The following is a 22518-nucleotide window of genomic DNA, read 5'->3' as shown; positions in this document are numbered from 1 at the left end:
TTTTAATCCATTTTGAATTCATGCTGTAACACAACAAAATGTGGAATAAGTCAATGGGTATGAATACTTTCTTAAGGCACTGTATATTGCCGTGATAGAAGATACACCATTTCAAACACACAATGGTGTTCATAATACGCTATGTTCCGTGCTATAAGAGCATTTATGTCGTAATACTGTAAGTGGGGGGTGTGGGTGGGGGGGGGGGGGACAACTCAGTCGGGGTCTTAACTTACTGTTGCAAGTTAGAATAGTAGAATGCAGCAGTTTTTCTCTTGTTATGTCAGTCACTGATAGTCACTAAATTTGCCCATGTCAGCTAAAAATTTTTAGATTGGTAAATTAGACTAGCGGCCAGCTATCTAAACTTAGTAATAATGGTTGAATTACTGGCCGGGGAACCCCCATTGATTTTGTTTGTCAGTCTCACTCCAGATATCATTTTAAAACCTGCAAACATTTCCCTCTTCGCCCCATCACAAAATGAGTAGAATTGCACAAAATTAACTCCAAAAGATCGCAATGGGCACAAAAGATCGCAATGGGCTGAATAGTAGAGTCTTGCTAGCTGAGTCACTATACATCAAGGTACAGTAGTAGTACACAACACTGACTGAAACAGACTGAATAGTAGCATATTGCTAGCTGGACTCTCCATACATAAGGAACAAGGTACAGTAGTAGTCCACAACACTGACTGAAACAGACTGAATAGTAGCATATTGCTAGCTGGACTCTCCATACATAAGGAACAAGGTACAGTAGTAGTCCACAACACTGACTGAAACAGACTGAATAGTAGCATATTGCTAGCTGGACTTTCCATACATAAGGAACAAGGTACAGTAGTAGTCCACAACACTGACTGAAACAGACTGAATAGTAGCATATTGCTAGCTGGACTTTCCATACATAAGGAACAAGGTACAGTAGTAGTCCACAACACTGACTGAAACAGACTGAATAGTAGCATATTGCTAGCTGGACTTTCCATACATAAGGAACAAGGTACAGTAGTAGTCCACAACACTGACTGAAACAGACTGAATAGTAGCATATTGCTAGCTGGACTTTCCATACATAAGGAACAAGGTACAGTAGTAGTCCACAACACTGACTGAAACAGACTGAATAGTAGCATATTGCTAGCTGGACTCTCCATACATAAGGAACAAGGTACAGTAGTAGTCCACAACACTGACTGAAACAGACTGAATAGTAGCTAGCGTAATGTTATCTGATCTCACCATATTGTAAATACAATACTTCATGTTAGCACACAACACAGACAAACTATAATAGCTCGATAGCGTGATGCTAGCTATCTGGACTCACCACAGGGTCCCTTGCGCAGCACCTTGATGCGTCGCTGCGTGTTGCACTGGGCCTTCTCCAGCTCGCACTCGTTGGAGTAGGTGGAGGAGTCTGAGCCACACACGGGCGCCACAACTGATGGACAAACCATCTTCTTGCATACGCACTCTGCCTTGGAGGAGTCAGCCGCTTCACGCTCACACACCGCCCCGAAGCCGCACAGCATTCCTCTGCAACCTGCCCAGAGAGGAGAGAAACAATGTTAGATTTGATCATTTTATTAAAAACATTTGACATTTCATAAAAAAACGTGCAATGTAGTGTTTCATTTAGAAGGGAGGAAATTCCCAACAGGAGGAAAGTAAAAAATTTCAGACCATTCGAACACTTCATTAAGTGGCGTTCCTTAAAGTTAAAGGGCCTTAAAAAATATATATATATATATATTTCCATGGGTTACACAGCTTTGTTACTACTCCCCATACAGGAGCTACATACAATATCCACCATGTACCTTTAGCTTTATTGACTCCTGTAATATACACTATATATACAAAAGTATGTGGACACCCCTTCAAATTAGTGGATTTGGCTATTTCAGCCACACCGTTGCTGACAGGTGTATAAAATAGGGGGACACAGCCATGCAATCTCCATAGACAAACATTGGCAGTAGAATGGCCTTACTGAAAAGCTCAGTGACTCTCAATGTGGCACCGTCATAGGATGCCACCTTTCCAACAAGTCAGTTTGTCAAATTTCTCCATGCTAGAGCTGCCCCGGTCAACTAAGTGCTGTGAATTGTGAAGTGGAAACGTCTAGGAGCAACAACAGCTCAACCACAAAGTGGTAAGCCGGCAACACAGGCTCACAGAACGGGACCGCCGAGTGCTGAAACGCGTAGCGCATAAAAAAAGTCTGTCCTCGGTTACAACAATCACTACCGAGTTCCAAACTGCCTCTGGAAGCAACGTCAGCACAATAACTGTTCGTCGGGAGCTTCATGAAATGGGTTTCCTTGGCCGAGCAGCCGCACATAAGCCTAAAATCACCATGCGCAATGCAAAGCGTCAGTGGTGTAAAGCTCGCTGCCATTGGACTCTGGAGCAGTGGAAACATGTTCTCTGGAGTGATAAATCACGCTTCACGATCTGACAGTCCAACGGACAAATCTTGGTTTGGTGGATGCCAAGAGAATGCTACCTGCCCAATGCATAGTGCCCACTGTAAGGTTTGGTGGAGGAGGAATAATAGTATGGGGCTGTTTTTCATGGTTCGAGCTAGGCCCCTTAGTTCCAGTGAAGGGAAATCTTAACGCTACTGCATACAATGACATTCTAGACAATTCTGTGCTTCCAACTTTGTGGCAACAGTTTGGGGAAGGCCCTTTCCTGTTTCAGCATGACAATGCTCCTGTGCACAAAGCGAGGTCCATACAGAAATGGTTTGCCGAGAACGGTGTGGAAGAACTTGACTGGCCTGCACAGAGCCCTGACCTCAACCCCATTGAACACCTTTGGGATTAATTGGAACGCCGACTGCGAGCCAGGCCTAATCGCCCAACATCAGTGCCTGACCTCACTAACGCTCTTGTGGCTGAATGGAAGCAAGTCCCCGCAGCAATGTTCCAACATCTAGTGGAAAGCCTTCCCAGAAGAGTGGAGGCTGTTATCGCAGCAAAGGGGGGACCAACTCCATATTAATGCCCATGATTTTGGAATAAGATGTTCGACGAGCAGGTGTCCACATACTTTTGGTCATGTAGTGTAGATACCTGCTTGGGATCTTAAACATAAATGTATCTAGCCAGTGGCCACACATCCATAGTACTACATTACAGCCGCCTAAAACAGATAGCAACTCTAACAGGTAGTGGATTTGAATAGAAATCAATGAGACTGAGGACCAAGTGTACTCCTAGCTAAGCCTTGGTCTGGAAAGTATGATTGGTCTGGAGCGTCTGAAGCCCAATGTCATTGTGGCCCCTCCGGCTGCCCTCCACCCCCTCCCCCCTCCTCCTCCTCTCCAGTCCCCCGTTCCACCGATCCCCCCCAGCTATGTCTTATCGCTGGTTCCCAGGCAAGGGCTAAACGCGAGGGGGCATGTCCACTCGGACTAGCCCGGCAGCTGTCTGGCTTGCTCTCACTCGCTCCTGAACACACACACACACACACACACACACACACACACACACAGGCGCACACACGTACACTACACACATGCATATGCGCACACACATATACACACACACACATATACACACACACACCTATGTTATGTGTGTGTGGAAGGAGAGGGAGGCTGCTGTTCCAGCATCTGCCTTAGACTTTGAGAGAAAGAGAGCTGGGAGCCTAAATCTACCACCCTCTCCCTCTCTTTCCCAGCCGAAACGCGCATATATTATGACGACATTTTGTGACGTTTTTGTTCGTTTTGGACTTTGGTTAGTTTTTTTTTTTGCCTGTTCGGGCACACAACATTTGTTCTGAAGGCAAGTCGAAGTCTACACCCCTTTGTAGGTGATTGGTCAACAGTAGGGATTCTTCAATAAAGTATTTGTTGTCATTCAACAAGAGACAACTCGTTTTCATGAGAAAAAAAAAAAATCATTGAAAAATACTGCACCAAACATCTTAGTTAGATGTAGAATTGCGCGACTAAGATCTCTTCAGCAAAAACGTCAAAATGAATGACAGATTTCTTTAGTTATCTTAGATTAATTCTGACTATTTTGAGGAAGTGTATACTGGCTATGGCGTCTCAAAATGGACAAACAGTACTATTGCCGCTTGTTCGGTTTGGCTAGCCGAGTTCAGCTAGGCGCTAGCCGAACTGAAGCATGCTGACGCCTTTACAGAGCGACAGGACAGGTGAGGGCTTCAGTTCCCAGTGGGAGCCTGACAGATACCTGAGCTAATCTCTTTTCTTTGGTTGAAGGGGGGAAAACGAGAGAGAGAGAGAGAGAGAGAGAGAGAGGGTGTGTGTGTGTGGTGTTTTCAACATAGGGCCCGTCACCTAACAGGTGAGAGACGAGATAGGAAGAGACGAGAGATTAGTTGAAATCCAATCTAGCTATGTTTGACGTGTAAGGACTTGTATTGACATGTTGACTGAGGCGACAAGTAGAGAAAGACAGGTAGAGTCAACAAAGCCAAGGGCTACTCTATAACGTTACAGTCATTGAACCACAGACAGGGCGAGGTAAGGAACATAACACTTTACACTTGTGGGAATTGACCTATATAGGGCTAAATTGAAATGTTTCTTACAGAAGAAATATGAAATGCATAACCATGGTAGCAATTGAAAGGGAACAGTTTGGAGATAGTGGTGAAATTATAAGACCAAAGGTGGTGAGTACACAACAGTTCACCTGACACAAGACTGAATCCAAACATTACACTTGTGATTTTATGTGCATTTTACATTTACTGTACTTTTTGTCGCATTGAATGATGAAATCTGAAAATACTCTGGATACATTCAGTAACATGATAAGACTATCCCTGGAAAATGTGGGGTAAATGCAACATACAAATTACAAGAGTTTGAATGAAAGGACTAACTGGTGTCTCCAAGTGGCCACACACCTCTCCAAACTGTGCACAGTTCCTAAGTAATGCCAATGCACTTTTATGACTCAAAGAACAGTCTTCAACTATAACTATATATTTTTTGCTCTCCTAACTGTGCCATTGAGGAACTAGAGCAAGCACACTTGTAGTTGTTTTGATTGGTACACAACCCTGCATCCCCACCATCACACAATTACTGTTGTTGTTTACACAATCCAAAAACGGTCAATCTGGGTCAGGTGGGCATGATTTGAAAGCTGGTTCTATTACCAACATGACTAGCTAAGTGATAAAATACAATCTAACAGTGTTAGGCTTTCAGAGAAACAGATAATAATCTTGGAGTCATGAGTGCATTCAGGTTGTGTGCCAAGGTGAATTTTCTTCACAATAGACAAACATTGGCACATTCTGTTCAGAACAACCCAGGGTATGACGCCATGTCATCTTGTAACTGTACATCAAACACTGTGATCATAAACGTTGCCTGTATATGACATGAGTTTTATGATTTGGAAAGTGCACATTTGGATTCACGGGTGTTTGGCTTGCTTGTATGACATCAAAGCGCTATTTATTATAATCCTCAACGTCTCATCTTTAAAAATACATAGTCCTCTTAATTTACAGCATTTCCCACACTTAGACAACAAGAAATGTACAAAAGTTGCCCAATTAGCAGGAGGGATGGGGGCAACGTCAAGTTCAGAACATCTGTCAGTCAAAACCCATACAGAGCCCTGAGCTCTGACATCATGTATAGCATGTTACTGTACAGCCACCGCATTCCAATGTAGGCGCTTATCAGTGCCCAAATTTGCAATTTTCAACCCCGGGTACGAGTGTAAAGGGTTAAGAAAGGACCATGGCAGTCACCTGTGGACAGACAAATGAAACCTCACACACCAAGAGAGACGTTTCACTCACCAGTCACATGCTACAGTTCTTCAAAACCCATCTACGCTAAGAGCTGTAAATGGCCTCACAGGCTAGGGAAGTGTAGCGCACTTATCTGAACAGAATGTAAGCCAATCTGCTTTCACAGTGCAGAATAAATGGTCCTCTGTAGCTCAGCTGGTAGAGCACGGCGCTTGTAACGCCAAGGTAGTGGGTTCGATCCCCGGGACCACCCATACACAAAAATGTATGCATGCATGACTGTAAGTCGCTTTGGATAAAAGCGTCTGCTAAATGGCATATTATTATTATATTATAAATAGATTAGGTTAGTGTGACCTTTTCCTGCACCTTTGCCCTTGTACATACAGTACACATTTTCTGAATCTTCTGTTCATTGAAAACAAAGGGACAAGGTAAACGTTTAGACATGAACAGGGCTGTAAACTAACCCACAAGGACAGGGGATTATAATATATAGATGGTACAATAACAGGCTGGCCATGCACATCGCTGTACTGGCCACTGTATTCAGTGGGTTTTCTATGGGGTAGAGGGAAGAGTGTGATATATATGATATGATATGCCATTTAGCAGATGCTTTTATCCAAAGCGACTTACAGTCATGTGTGCATACATTTTTACGTATGTGTGGTCCCGGGGATCGAACCCACTACCCTGGCGTTACAAGCGCCATGCTCTACCAATTGAGCTACAGCGGACCACACACGTGTGAGCGTGTGAGTGTGTGTGCGCGCTTGTGTTTGCATGTGCTTGCATACGTGTGTAAGGTAATCTTTCTTCCCCTAGAGCTAAAAGCTTAATTGACATGAAATGACAAGATAGACACTATTTACAACTCTATGAACTGCTTATTATCAGGGGTGTCAAACTCATTCCAAGGAGGGCCGAGTGTCTGCGGGTTTTTGTTTTTTTCATTTCAATTAAGACTTAGACAACCAGGTGAGGGGAGTTCCTTACTAATTAGTGACCTTAATTCATTAATCAAGTACATGGGTGGAGCGAAAACCAGCAGACACTCGGCCCTCCGTGGAATGAATTTGACACATGGCTTAGATGTTAGATGATGCTAGACAGTTTGCAATGAAGTCATAAGTGTTAGTAAAAAATACTTGTTTACCTCAGAGTTAGTATTGTATAACTTCCACTGTGTGTAGCATTAATTATTTGTCTTTATATTCTGGGACCGTAACAGTGGAACTGTGTGATGTCTGGTGAATTGTTTGCCTATCTGAAAATCAATACACATAATAATGGGGGAGGGGGGTATGGGGTGAGTATGAAGATTTAAACCAGAGATCTGTATATATTGACAAGATGCTCATGTCTCCGCCCTAACAATGGGAGTTGTTGTCCCAAAGGCGGGAAGGCAGGCGACAGGCTTAGGTCCAAAATATGCCCATAGAAACACATTGGGCTTATTTTGGATAGATTTTGGCGAGCGTGAAACCTATCACTTCACCTTTCCTCTCTGCTTAAGCCCTTCAAGACTGACGTGACAAATCCAAAATGGTCGATTCGGTAAACATCACACAGTTTCTGTGTGAGGTAAATATTACAGTATAGCTTTACTTTATTCCACAAGTTCCGTGTTTGGCCAAGAGGATCCGGAGGAAAGAGATTAATAAATAAGTGAGAGGGTTATCCCTGAACTTTACACGGGTGCCAAGAATAGCGATTGACTTTTCCTGCAAGATTAAAAACTCAAATGTCTCATTATTAAATAACTATCCTGGTTTGGCCTATGCTATCTATATTGTATTGAAGCGCAGAGCGTAAGAGGCATATTGGAGTGCAGACCTGAGTTCAAATACTATTTGAGTTTGCCTAATGGAACCAAAAAGTCCCAAAAGTGCAAGCCAGGGAGTGCATGAGTTAACTATCTCCGGGTGTTGTGTGGCTGTTTCCCTGTGCCAAAAGGCACTCGGAACACAGGGACACGTTGCCATGGAGACAGTCATCCACTTAATGGGCGCGCGGCAGTCGTCACATCTGGTTTCAAAATGGAAACTCCAGACCCATTCGCAGGTGACTATTTACACACTCCTGAGCACGACTGCACAAATCTTGATAAGTTATGAAAAGCTGTTTTTCCTTCCATTGTTTTGTCGGTGAATGCGTGAGCCCCCGAAGCACCTGCTCCTCGATTCCCTTTTGGGTTAGAATAATCTCATTTTGAACATCTAAATTGAGAAACACCAAGATGACGCACTATATTTGCTCCAGGCCTAGATGTTCTGTCTCTGGCAGAAAGCGATGCACTCAGAGGTAGGCAATTGATTCATAGTAAGGCAAACTTGAGCGTCGGCCCGCCGCCCCATCGATAACGCCATTTTCAGCAACGCGCCAGAAGGACCAGGAGAGATGCACTATGTCACTTCGAATAAATACTGTCTAGTTGTGCTCGCTGCCTGTAAAATACATCTGCTTAAAACTTCCATTGATCTTCTACTTACAAGCTCCCAGGGGACTGATGGAGTCAATTATTGATTGCACAGCAATCATACAAAGCACAGTGAGTAGGTAAACATCTGCTCACAAAGAAAAAAACACCATCTCTGTTCAATGTGGGAAAATTGCTTTTTTAACACAGCAGTGGGGGGTAGAAGAAGAGACTTTCATACTTTCCAAACAACTACGGTGTCATCCCAATGAACGAAATGAAGGTATAAAGGAAAAACAAACACAAAGCGAGTGTGAGGTATTTCTCCTTCATTCCCCTTCTGGTCTAAGATAGTGTGTGTGTGTACGTGTGGAATGTGTGTGTAGGCTTGTATTTTCTCATTTCCACGTATAAAAGGCCAATCAATTCCCCTCCGGCTCATTGAGCTTCCTGGGCTGAGCCGGGGTTGCTGACCCGGCTTACACCCGCATCAACTTATTATTTACCACACACGCACGCACGCACGCACACACACACTCAGCTAAACAACAAACACTCCCACACAGTTTTCCAGACCCAGACAGAAAGAGATAGGGATAGGCGATGGAGGGAGAGAAAGAGGATGGAGAGAGAGGTGGTAATGAGGGAGAGGGAATGAGACAGAATGTGCAAGAGCAGATGGGCTGAGTTGAGCGAGATAAATAGAGAGAAAAAGAGAAGATGGAGAGAGGTTAGAGAGAGGGAAGGAGGGAGAGAGGTGAGAGAGAGGTTAGAGAGAGGGAAGGAGAGAGAGAGGTTAGAGAGAGGGAAGGAGAGAGAGAGGTGAGAGAGAGGTGAGAGAGAGGTTAGAGAGAGGGAAGGAGAGAGAGAGGTGAGAGAGAGGTTAGAGAGAGGGAAGGAGAGAGAGAGGTTAGAGAGAGGGAAGGAGAGAGAGAGGTGAGAGAGAGGTGAGAGAGAGGTTAGAGAGAGGGAAGGAGAGAGAGGTGAGAGAGAGGTGAGAGAGAGGTTAGAGAGAGGGAAGGAGAGAGAGGTGAGAGAGAGGTGAGAGAGAGGGAAGGAGAGAGAGAGGTGAGAGAGAGGTGAGAGAGAGGTTAGAGAGAGGGAAGGAGAGAGAGAGGTGAGAGAGAGGTTAGAGAGAGGGAAGGAGAGAGAGAGGTGAGAGAGAGGTTAGAGAGAGGGAAGGAGAGAGAGAGGTGAGAGAGAGGTTAGAGAGAGGGAAGGAGAGAGAGAGGTGAGAGAGAGGGAAGGAGAAGGAGAGGTGAGAGAGAGGTTAGAGAGAGGGAAGGAGAGAGGGGAAGAGACGTTAGAGAGGGAAAGAGCGAGATGTTAGAGAAAGGAAAGGAGAGAGAGAGAGAGAGGGAAGGAGAGAAAGAGGTTAGAGAGAGAAGGAGTGAGAGAGAGGTTGGGGGGAGGGAGGGAGGGAGGGATGGAGAAAAGATAGAGAGCAAAGAATCAGAGGAAATAAAATAGCACTAAATAGGACAATAAATGTAAAATATACTTTGCTCCTGAACAGAACCATACATTACCCCCAGGATTGTTTTCTCTCAGTGTTTCCAACAGTCTACTCCAGGGGTTCCCAAACTCTTTTGGCCCACGACCCCAGTTTGATATCTGAAAATTCTCGTGACCCCAACCATATGAAAAGAATTTATGTAATTAACAGCCAATGTTTACTTTTTTAATTGGGGTTATGGCAGTCAATTGCAAATCATTCTAACAGTATTTCTGATTGTATTCTCAACTCACCATCATATACTTCAAATTAGTCTGACATCATTTATCTTATCTCACCACCACTAAGGAGCTTCTCAAAGTCAGGGGGCGTGGTCAACAGTGCGCACCTCATCTCTCCTATCACATCCAACCTGGATCGATGTTTGTTTTTAATGCAGACGAGAGCACTGAATCAGCGTACCATGAGTTTTAATGCAGACGAGAGCACTGAATCAGCGTACCATGAGTTTTAATGCAGACGAGAGCACTGAATCAGCGTACCATGAGTTTTAATGCAGACGAGAGCACTGAATCAGCGTACCATGAGTTTTAATGCAGACGAGAGCACTGAATCAGCGTACCATGAGTTTTAATGCAGACGAGAGCACTGAATCAGCGTACCATGAGTTTTAATGCAGACGAGAGCACTGAATCAGCGTACCATGAGTTTTAATGCAGACGAGAGCACTGAATCAGCGTACCATGAGTTTTAATGCAGACGAGAGCACTGAATCAGCGTACCATGAGTTTTAATGCAGATGAGAGCACTGAATCAGCGTACCATGAGTTTTAATGCAGACGAGAGCACTGAATCAGCGTACCATGAGTTTTAATGCAGACGAGAGCACTGAATCAGCGTACCATGAGTTTTAATGCAGACGAGAGCACTGAATCAGCGTACCATGAGTTTTAATGCAGACGAGAGCACTGAATCAGCGTACCATGAGTTTTAATGCAGACGAGAGCACTGAATCAGCGTACCATGAGTTTTAATGCAGACGAGAGCACTGAATCAGCGTACCATGAGTTTTAATGCAGACGAGAGCACTGAATCAGCGTACCATGAGTTTTAATGCAGACGAGAGCACTGAATCAGCGTACCATGAGTTTTAATGCAGACGAGAGCACTGAATCAGCGTACCATGAGTTTTAATGCAGACGAGAGCACTGAATCAGCGTACCATGAGTTTTAATGCTCGAAGGGTACTCCCTTTGAGTCAGGAACCAAAACTCCTCCATAGTGACCCATAATGCATTCGGTCACATGACAGCTCGATCAGCTGTTCGATTTCACTTACCGGCATGTCAACTGAGCCAGGATCATAGTCAAACGGATTTCGCTGATTCGGTCACTCATCTGTAGAATTGTTTAGTATTTCCGCTGCATGCTTGCGTTCAGTTCGTTCAGTTTCCCAAATATGTCTGTTACATAGACAAGGAGACACCTTTTCTTTTCATTACACAGAAAGTCAACAAAGTCTGTTTTTTACATCCATTGCAAATGACAATAGTTCCTCTCTCAATTCGAAATACACAGAAAGTCAATAAAGTCTGTTTTTTGCATCCATTGCGAATGACAATAGTTCCTCTCTCAATTCGAAAATCTTTCCAACACTAGATAGACAATAGAACACTGTCATGCTCTGAACCCATATCTCCACATAGGTTTGCGAACAAGCGTGCACGATGCTGTTTACAATCAAAGTTACCTTCTGCATATCTCAGAGTTCTGCGCTCAGCTATTTTGCCGCCAGTTGCTCTCGTGTATCCATTATTGCTCAGTGGGTGTATCATACAATGTGTCCATATGGCAGAGGGAGACAAATTCATAACTAAAGTGCAGAGGCCTGCCCGCCATCCTGTGATAGATGGAGCGGAGCCCCATCTGTGCAAAAGCCCACCATTTGATCCCATGGAATATGTTTTTCGTCAATATAGCAACGCAGCACACTGAACATCCCCGGTACTGTTTCATTCTCGGGAATAGTGAGACAGAACAATATGTCTTTGTGAATAGCATACCCCGACATGTAGAAAACAAAAGTCAATGCATGGTCATCTCGGCCCTCACAGCTAACGTCTTTTGGCGAGCATAAGGTGGGGAGTTTTTGAGTCGTTCAGTCAGTTTCCTCTTGATTGCTAGCTATAGCATCAATTCTTAGTTTCACAGTGTTTTCTGACAAAGCTATTAGCATTAGCGGCTAACACGATTTAGCTAAAACATGCTAAGAAAATATTAACTAGATGTTTGCAGATGTAAGAAACACAAACTAATAGCGTAATTGTGGATTTATTTTAAGACTCAAAGTGGAAACAACATCGTTGTCACCAACATTGTTGCATGTGCTGCATTGACCATGCTGACTGAACGCAAGTGTCTTGTGGTCAAGCAACAACAAACGACTCCTTGAGTGACAGGGGGCGAGGCTAGGTCTGTGTGGAAAGCGGCATGGAGAGAAAGAGAGAGCGGAGTGGGATGACTCCAGTAGCGGTGTAACCTATAAAAACAGACATTACACACGGCATATCACACGTAACAAACCAAACATTCAAATACCGTTATAGAAGGTAAAGTAAAAACCCAAACCGGTCCATGCATCAATACCGGTATATAGTCAAATACGGTACACAGCCCAGCCCTAGTCATAAGCATGACATAGGTCATAACTGATATGACCAGTTAAGACCAGTGATCCAACATGGCTGTGACACAGATTATGCCAGATTTACTAAGTGTACTGCACTTGAAAATAACTTTATTAACACAAACTATGTTTGACAAAGTACAGTGCAATATCAGAGGAATCAAACACCATCGGTGATAACGATTGATCAAAATAAGGCAGTTGGGATACTCTGCATCGCTGTGTGCCATTGAACGAGAGAGAGAAAGAGCAGTGAGTGAGAGAGAGAGAGGCAGTGAGAGTGAGCAGAAGATGGGTAGTGAGAGGGGAAGAGGGAGATAGATAGTTGGAGAGAAGCAGAGGAAGAGAGAGAGTGAGATATATAGTTGGAGAGTGGGTGAGGATGAGAGAACGTGTGAATGAGAGGTGAGGGCGAGAGAAAGAAAAGGAAGAGAGGAAGTTGGCTGGACATTTTCCTCATTAACACCTCAGAGACAGAGACAGAGACAGAGAGAGAGAGAGAGTCAGGAGGGGCCCCGGGCCCCCAGTCTAAATAATGGCGATGTGGTGACAGGGCCCATAATATTCTGTCACCCTTCATCTCCGCCACAAAGGAAAGAGGTAAGCAGCGTGGCTCTGAAAAGATTACAACTTCCTGCAATATACATGAATATATCACCCGGCGCCTGCCTGTTCCACACACACAGCAAAATTCAATAATTCAACACATCCAAGAGCTCTTTGGAGAAGAGTGCTGTCTCTCTATTTCCCTCTCTCACTCTGTTTCTCATTTTCTATCTCTCACCATCTGAATATGACTTCAAGCCCTCCCGAACGAGTCCCCCAGGTTTGGGTGTGTATCTTTTCAAACACACACGTCGTCGTGTTGCTTTGGGGGTTTTGCTTTCGGTGAGATGCACACGTACTCGCGCATGAGCACACACCACAGAATCACGGAATCTAACGTCATCCCTACACGCTTTCTCTCACTCTGTCTCTCTCACGTTCTCTCTGTCTCTCTCACTTTCTCTCTGTCTCTCTCACTTTCTCTCTGTCTCTTCACCCAGTCTTTCATCGTCAAGCTTTTTATTTTAGATGAAAAAAGAGAGTGTGTAGAGGAGGAGAAAAGGCTTAGGAGGAATCTGCCTCTCAGTCAGTGTGTCACAGTATGGGGGCCTAAGGCATTCTCCCATCCCCAATAACACAGCCTCATCTCCACCATGGCTCCACAACTCCACTCAGTTTCCTACATAGAAAGGGGTGGGGGAGGAAACTGCTTCTCCATGCTGGCTCTACAACTGGGTTGGTGAGAGACTTCAGGGGTCCTTCCTGGAGAGGGCCCAATCCAGTGGCAGATGGCTTCACTCTGTACTCTGAGGAACCTGGTGAGAGGCGATTGAGTGTGTGCGAGCGCGTGTGTGCGCGTACTCGTTCAGAGACAGTATTCTGGAGCCCTATCTGGTGCAGGGATGGTTTCACTGGATAAAAGGAGAAGTATCCTCCATATGCTTCTCCATGCTCTTCCTAATCACTGTTGGCCAAGAATAGGATAGAGTGATGTTTTTTAGACTGAGGGGGAATTTTGAGGTAGCCTTGCAACGCTCAACATTCTGTTTGAAGTACAACAGCTATCATGCGATCAAGCTGGTTTCACCAGGCTAATTCTAAGGTGGTTTGAAGCTGCTAAACCCTGTATTGTATTTGTGTTGTTGAACTTTGGTGTTTACATAGTTAGTTAGTTTGAGGGAGAGGACTGTGGAAATGGTGTTCAAAGTGATATGTGACTTGATAGAGTGGCATTCTACAGTACCAAACCTCTATCCTCCACTGGTATTTTACCACTGAAACAGAAAGGATATGAAATCTTGGTAATGAGATAGAAAAAAGCAGATCCATAAAATTGCCCTGATTTGGTGCCCTATAAAGAACCTCCTATAAAGCCCTCTCCCTCCTCCGCCCGCTCCCCTTCCAGACAAAGCTCTCCATCACTCTCCTCCCCTCCCTCCATCTCTCCACACTCTGATCAATAACCGCGGCCCAGAGATCAATACTTCCACAAATCACTTCATTTTCAATTTCTCCCTCCCTCCCTCCCTCCCTCCCTCCCTCCCTCCCTCCCTCCCTCCCTGTCAATGTAAAATGCAACCTAGCCCTCCTCCCTCTCTTCCTCCCCTCCTTCATTCCCGTGCCGCCACAAACCACCTCTCTTTTTCTCCCTCCCTCTCTTCCCTTTCTCCTTCCCATCTCTCTCTCTCCCTCTCTTAATAACCCTGAGAGCTGAATGTAGCATATGATTGTGTTATTTTCATAGAATCAAAGCAAGCCCCTGCTGCCTATCCATCACCCTGAACTTCTCTCCCTCTCAGCCCGGGAAAGCGAGCTGCAATATGGGTCCGTAAGACGCACAGTCGCACACTCCAGAAAGTGGGAGAGCAGATGGATGTTGGAAGGGGGACATATATCCGCATTTATAGGATGTGTCCCATGCACCGACAGCTACATTAGCGATCACGCCCGCTAGCGCGATAGCAAATTAATTGCCATCAACACAAAAGTAGGGGAACTGTTCCACGCTTATGTGCTTTCCATTATAGCTCCCGCGCCTCAATGTGGAGGCTGTAATATTTCCTGCCAGGATAAAGTGACAGAGAAAAGAGGATTAGGGGGGAATGTGTATAATATGTGCTCGCTTCACCGTCGCCCTAGTTAGCGCTTCTCTTAATTTGTCTTAATTTGCCCTCTTTGAGGAGCGCTTAGCCCATTCTGAACAAAGCACGGTGCTGTGGTTTGCTATGAATGACCAAACACATGGGGGGAAATACAATAGTGAGAGACGTACACATAAACACACATGCTGAGAAGTACATACCCAAACAACGGTTTACTGCAACAATCTGTGACAATTATACGCATTCACACAGACACTATTCAGTACTATAAAATACAAACATGGAACAAACAAGCGCATGCATGCACACACGTTTATTTCATGTTCTTGTTTTCCAACTATTTATTTGGCATGGGCAGATGTGGTTATCAAATTAGAGCACATTCCAGCCAAATGTATCACATATTTCCTTCATAAGGAGACAGTGTCCGCAGCCAAAATGAACTGCTGCCACCACACAAGAGCGCATGGCATGCAATCTACACTGATCACATTACATACCAAACCAATTCTATAAAGATGTATATAGCATTGCATATTAAATCATTACTATGAGTATCATTGCATATTAGACTATTTCTGAGGATCTATATGAAATTGCATATGAAATAATTAGCATAACATATTAAACCATTACTATGTGGATCTGTATAGCATAGCATAGTAAAGTATTTCTATGATAATCCATTTATGGCATTGCATATAAAATTATTTACATGATCATCCATATAGCATCGTATATTAAAACATTTCTATGACGATTTATAAAGCATAGCATATCAAAGCATTAGCATAGCATATCAAAGCATTAGCATTGCATATTGAAGCATTGAGGATCCATACTGTATAGCTTTGCATATTAAAGCATTATCATTGAATATTAACCACTTATATGAGGATCTATATTGCATTGCATATGAAAGCATTCCATATTATCAACCACTTCTATGAGGATATATGAGGCCTGGGAGGTTGGGTGTGTCAGACAGTGAATCTAACCCACTGGAGACCAATGCTATGGTGAGAGGAGAGGAGAGCATTCGACTGTCTGGGAAGGGAGTGAATGGGGGTGAGGTGGAATTTCAATCTGCAGGGCCCAGTGTAGTGAGGATGGCCTTGATGACACCAATCTCCTGTCCACCAGCTCACCACTGGGTTAATCCAATCCACTGGGGCTACATAGATCCACACACACACACACATGAACACATGCACACATGCACACACACACACACACACACACACACACACACACACACACACACACACACACACACAACCTCTTCTGTGTCCTGTTCACTAATGAAGGGCCCTCTGAATGGCTGTAGCGCTGGGGAGTGGAATGGGCTTTGGCTAATGATATCATTAAAGTGAGACAGTGCTGGCCATGGCAAGTTCATGTGTGTGTGTATGTGTGCATTACTGTATCTGTTCGAGGTAAGAAAAGGAACATTGTAGCCTTGCCTATAATTGAAGAAAGGGCCAGTCTTTTGCGTCACTGAGGCCGTGATCAGTGCTGATCTTTGTTCCGCTCTCTCAGCTGATCACTTGAAACTATATACCACACTGCCAGTTAGCACGGCTAGGGTAGCACTATACTAGCTCCCAGGGATCCATCCCTAACCCTTCCCTTGACCCTAACCCTAACCCTTGAATGTTTTGCAGATCTGTAAGGTACAACCACAGAGTTTCTAAACCCAGAGGTGCTTAATGGCGAGACTTCCGGGAATGCTTACGAAGCAGACTCGGCAGACCAGGTTTGAGAAGCCAATGAGAGAAGTGAAAAAGTTCATTTTCTCGACTTATAAAGGCACAACCTAGAATCGAGCCAATGTCTTAAGTAGTTGAACATGTTATTACTCTAACCTCGTGAAAGTGACAAACTGACACGTTTTCATTTGAGTCAAAAACAACTTTATAGTGAAGGAGTGCCTTTGATTTGACGGCATGAACATGCGCAGTTCGGCCCAATGACGTGGTTCTGCGCCTGAGCTTAGCTAGCCAACGTCGCCTACAGGCGTGATCGGGGTTTTCTATTGGAGAATTCTATTTCTCCATATCTTCATACTAGACCATCTTTGGTGCAACCTATCTAGACCATTCGGTAAGCCTGTCCCCGACTAAATAAAATATTTAGATTGGTCTAAATGTTTAAACTTATTTTTCCATATATAGACAGACACACCCTATGTATTTTAATAAAATCAACTACATATGCACTGAGCTTGTCTGATGCATTAAGCACATTGTAAATAATTAAGACAAACAAATGACTCAAGAAAGAGCCCGATGGTCACACTGTGTTAAACAAAATGACAGTGAGTGTCTGTGTGACTGGCGCACGTTGTCTCGCTCTCCTCCCTACTGCAGCGAAAAGGCACCATAGCACAGCAAGTGTTTATTGCGCTGTCCATGCTGAAGCTGTAACATAATTTCAGCCATTTAGTGTCTTACTTGTTTCTGACAGAACATTTCTGTTACCGAAATCCCTAATTTGTTTACGAAAAACATTCCCTATCCCTCAACCCTTGCTCTCCTTACTGGAAGCATGTAAGCATCGCATGTAAGTGACCAATAGGGCCTGACCTATAGCATATCATAATCACATCAATAAATCGCTTATAACAAACTCCGAACACAGTAATGTCGACAGCAAAAATGGAAGCGGAGGACGTGAAAAATAAACTCTAAACGGGTGAATGTTTACTGGTTGCTCAGGAGGGAAAGGGGAAGTCAGATCTGTGGAAGACATTTGACTTAGTTGTGGAAACTACTGGATATTCAGAAAAAGGAGGGTACAGGAGCAAGCATTGCGTGAGTATTATGTGTGCCAAAGAGTTGCTGTTGGATTATAATATTCATCTTTTTTCAGACCATTTGGAACAGTGTATGCAACACTAAATAAATAAGTGTACCAGAGTCTGTTCTAACGAAATATATATATATATATATATATATATATATATATATATATATATATATATATATATATATATATATATAAAGCCTTTATTACAGCAGACTAAAAACAGTTACATGCATTCGTGAATTGCAGTTTATTTATTGTTTCGGCTAATTATTCAAAGCTCCCTTTGTTATTTAATTTAAAACTAAAATGCTTGATTGCATTTCAAAGCATGAATGTCTCATATGCTGTGTGATGGCATGAACGAATTAATGATTGATTGATTGATTGATACAGTAGCCTATATATTGAAATATAGGCCTAAATAAGTTACGGTATTAAGACTAAACAGGATGCGCTCTTAGGCCTACAGTTCGATGGTGGTTATACAAGGCTACTATACAAAGCCTACTAATGATAACGACATTACTTATTATTATAATGATGATCATAATAATTGTAATAATAACAACAAGAAGGAGATCAAGAAAAAGGAGGGTATAGGAGCGAGAGCTGTGTGCATATTATGTGTGACAAACAGGTGCTGTTAGATTACAATATAATTTTTCTGCCTGTTTGGAACAGTGTAAACAACACTAAATAAATTATAAGTAATCCTAGTCTATTCTAACAAAAACATTTGTAAAGCCTTTATTACAGCATAGCAAAGATGAAAACCAGCCCAATCTGTGACATTGCTTTATCCGTCATTTTGCCGTTGCATGAGGCTTGGCGCTCACGGAATCAGTAGGCTATTAAACAAACACTCAAACAGGCAACAGAAACAAGATCTGTCTTATTTCAGTAGATATATATGGATGATTTATAAAGCCAGGCACATTTAACAGTTAGGCTATTGATTATAGACCTAATGAAATTGGGGTTTCCTCTCTCCTCCGCCGCATTGTTCTCAATCCCAATATGCTGGTTAACTTTGCTATTTTCCACATAGCAACATAGGGAAAGGCGCCAATTCTACAGCGCGCTGAAGGTTATGTTTCAGAACCGCGGACAGCGACCGTATCCAACGTGGGAGAAAGCACATTTGTTATAAAATAATATTAGATGTATTATTTTAGTGTTGCACCATTATTTTTTACATAATATAACCATATACAATTTCAGTATCACGTCTTAGAGTGATGGACTATGCCATCCCCGTGGTCTCCGCAATGGATTAGTCCACTGAAACAGGCGCTAATCAGACAGGTGTCTTGTGCACCATAAAAAATGTATAATAAATATCGGTCGATCAACAGCCTAGCGACCAAACAATTGACCAGTTGCCTACCATTCGGACCTGCTAACATCGAGGGGATAGGGGGAAAGTGATAGAGTAGGGGGCGATTTGGGACTGTCTCTATATGTCTCTCTCTCTCCTCCTATCTCTCTCACACACAAACACAGAACCCCTATCCCTCTCTTTATCCCTCTTCTCTTCCCTTTCTCACTCTCATTCGCACACACTGTCCACCTCCTCAGTCAATCCCTCTCTCTCCCATCTCCCTCCCATCTCCTTCCCTCTTTCTACCTCCCTCTCTCTCCCTTGGCTCTAGTAGGGCTGTGGTGAGGTAGTAGAGTGCTCCGGAGCAGCTGCCAATGGGAGTGCCCCCACTCCCAGACAGGTTTTCCACTGTGTAGGGAACAGATGGAGCAGCCCCACACACACACGCACTCATACTCACTCACTCACACTCGCACACACACGCACTTGCCATTTCCTCCCCCTTCTAGGAGAGAGGAGGGGGTGCAGGGGGGTGGAGAAAGAGAGAGAGAGAGAGAGAGAGAGAGAGAGAGAGAGAGAGAGAGAGAGAGAGAGAGAGAGAAAGAGAGAGAAAGTTAGAGAGAATTCAACCTCAACACCATGTCAACAACAGAGAGCCATGTAATGCAAACATCACCTTTTTTAAAGCCTTCTCATGTCAGCTAGAAAACAAACTCACACATAATAATGCAATAATGATGTTACTTGGAAGGTGGAATTCACTCACGCACACTGTGACGCACACACATACACACACACACACACACATACATACATATATACATACATACACACACACACACACACACACACACACACACACACACACATGGGAGAGGCACTATAGTACATTTTGCTTTGCTCTTTGACAAGCGGAAGAGAAGTCAGCCAACAGCCTAATTAGCGGGTGCCCTTGTCCCAGGCGGCGTTTCCATGCAGATGCCTCTGAGTGACAGGAATGAGAGAGAGCGGGAGAGAGAGAGAGAGAGAGAGAGAGAGAGAGAGAGAGAGAGAGAGAGAGAGAGAGAGAGAGAGAGAGAGAGAGAGAGAGAGAGAGAGAGAGAGAGAGAGAGAGGGAGGGAGGGAGAGAGATAGAGCGGGAGAGAGAGCGAGAGAGGGAAAGAGAGCGGGAGAGAGAGACAGATACTCTTTCTCATTACCTTCTGTGCTAACAAAGCACTTCACATTAAATAAAGCAGGGAGCAGCTATGCAATGGCCTGGAATGAGCAGATGATAAGGACTGTGTGTTATGATGTGGGCATAAAATGTATGTGTATGTGTTAGTATGTGGGCATAAAGTGTGTGTGTGTGTGTGTGTGTGTGTCTGTCCGTGTGTACACAGAGAAAGGATTTCAGTGTAGTGCCAATGAGAGGATGTGGACGCTAGGGTTTTGACAGGATCAACATTGTGTGTAAACACACACACACACACACACACATAAATGCAGGGACACGCACAACTGCAAATGAATGGGTGCACAGGCACATACACAAGCAAAAACACACACAGACTCCTACCCCTATACACACCCCTCCACCCTCACACACATTCTCAAAGTTGCAAAAGTCAGCGTAGTCAGAAGTGAAAGTCTCCACTGCTAGCTGCTCAGCGGTGAGACAGCATAGTCAGAAGTGAAAGTCTCCACTGACTATTGGTGTGTGTTAAGAGTCTCAGCTGCAACTCTGACATATTGCACAGTGGGGGAACACAACAGTATGTTGTGTAGCAGTGAGATAGTACTGGGCGCCCAGGACCTTTGTGTGTGTAATGGTGTGTTCAGTTAACTGGAACAGAGCTAAAAACCTACCGCTGATCCACCATCCTCCCCAGGACACAAACACTGCATGTTGGTGTGTATGTTTACGTGTGTGTGTGGGGGGGGCGGGGGGGGGGGGTTGGGAGATGGGTATGTGGGGTGTGTGTTCTAGTGTGTGTGTATGTGTGTGTATGTGTGTGTGTGTGTGTGTGTGTGTGTGTGAGCATGTGTGGTGTCTTCCCTCTGAAAATCCCCTCCTGTGTTTGTGTGGTCTCAACTCAAAAGACAGGTGTGAGGCGAGATATTCTCTGAACTCACTGACAAACCCCTCCACATACCACACCTCTCCCCCTCGGCACGCTATGATCATATTATGCTAACTTATCAACAGGGATATCGTCAGGGAGAATTAGACAGACGAGCGCTAACTGCTGCCAATGGCGTTTACAGAGGTGGACTAGCGCCGGCGCTATCTTAGCTAATGCGCTACAGATGGAGAATGTCAAAGACAGTATTTAGGCTATGCGATGATGACGTGAAGTCCATTTGCATTAAATGTGACATTTTATCACTTTATTGTTGATGAATGGAAGTCGAGGCTGGGGAGAGAGTGAGGAATAGCGCTTTGTGTTGGAGTGATTTTGTGTCATGTGCATTAGCTTGAGTCGCTAATATACTGTAATCCGTATGCTATTCACATGGTAAGACGGCTTCTACGTATAGGAAGATTAGCATTGGAGATGGCTGTGGTTCATTATAGTGAAAGGAGATACTGTATGTCAAGATTGATTGACAGAAAAAGAGAGAGAGAAATAGAGAGGATTGATAGGTAGGTGGGAAATATAGCAGCCGAGTTGACGTCCTAGTTTTTGAGTGCCCTCGGGGCCTCGCTACCCATAATGCATGCCTTCACCACAACAGCAAGGTGGGTCAGACACATCATCTCCTCCTCCACCCCTCCTTCGCTCTTCCCTCGTTATTTCACACTATAATTTCTCCCTCAGTCACTCTCCCTCTTTCAGTCTGTCATTTTCTGATACACTCCCTCTCGTTGTCTGTCCGCCTCTCTCACCTCTCTCTCCTCCCTCTTTCCTCCCCATCTCTCCCTTCCATTCCCTCCTACTCTGGTTCTATTTCTCAACTCCCGCCGAATATAGATAAGAGTACACACTAGAGATGAAGTGCCTTCACATTGACACTCCACGAGGTAGGTTGGGCTGCCGTCAGCCATCACTCAGCTAACACTTCTCATGCTCTTTGATGGTGAATTGTAATTCAAGAGGTCAAACTATTCCATATGAGTCGGCCTAACGTCCAGAGAGGGAAAATGATAGCCATTAATACTGTATGAGTGGGTTTGGGGGTGGAGGTTTCCATGGAGACAGGTTGTCTGGGATGGGGGGTCTCCCAGTCTCCCAGCTAGTCCAGCTTGTCTCATGGAGCCCTCTGACTGGCTGGCTGGGAAAGGGTGTGCGGCGGACAGTGGTAATGGAAGATATAAACATATCACGTAATGGACCCAATGAAGGAGAGGGAAACGGTTTAGAATGGAGGGAGGAAACATTTGGCATCACCCTCAACTCTGGGCCTACATATCAAGCTGTGTGCATGT

At 44.2% G+C, this 22518-nt stretch overlaps 1 protein-coding gene across 1 annotated transcript in view; it reads right to left on the bottom strand.

Moving 5' to 3' along the window:
• The window catches only part of LOC311148223 (agrin-like), a 175812-nt gene that overhangs the window by 114548 nt on the left and 38746 nt on the right, over positions 1-22518 (bottom strand). Inside the window, exon 3 of the mRNA XM_084185112.1 lies at positions 1336-1551. Within this exon, the coding sequence (XP_084041238.1) occupies positions 1336-1551 (216 nt within the window). The remainder of the gene's footprint in view (positions 1-1335; positions 1552-22518) is intronic.

Source organism: Coregonus lavaretus (genome assembly GCF_964263955.1).
Source record: "Coregonus lavaretus genome assembly, chromosome: 20".
Lineage (NCBI taxonomy): Eukaryota > Metazoa > Chordata > Actinopteri > Salmoniformes > Salmonidae > Coregonus > Coregonus lavaretus.
The sequence above is the reverse complement of the archived record's forward strand: the minus strand, read 5'-3'. Positions and strand labels throughout refer to the sequence as shown.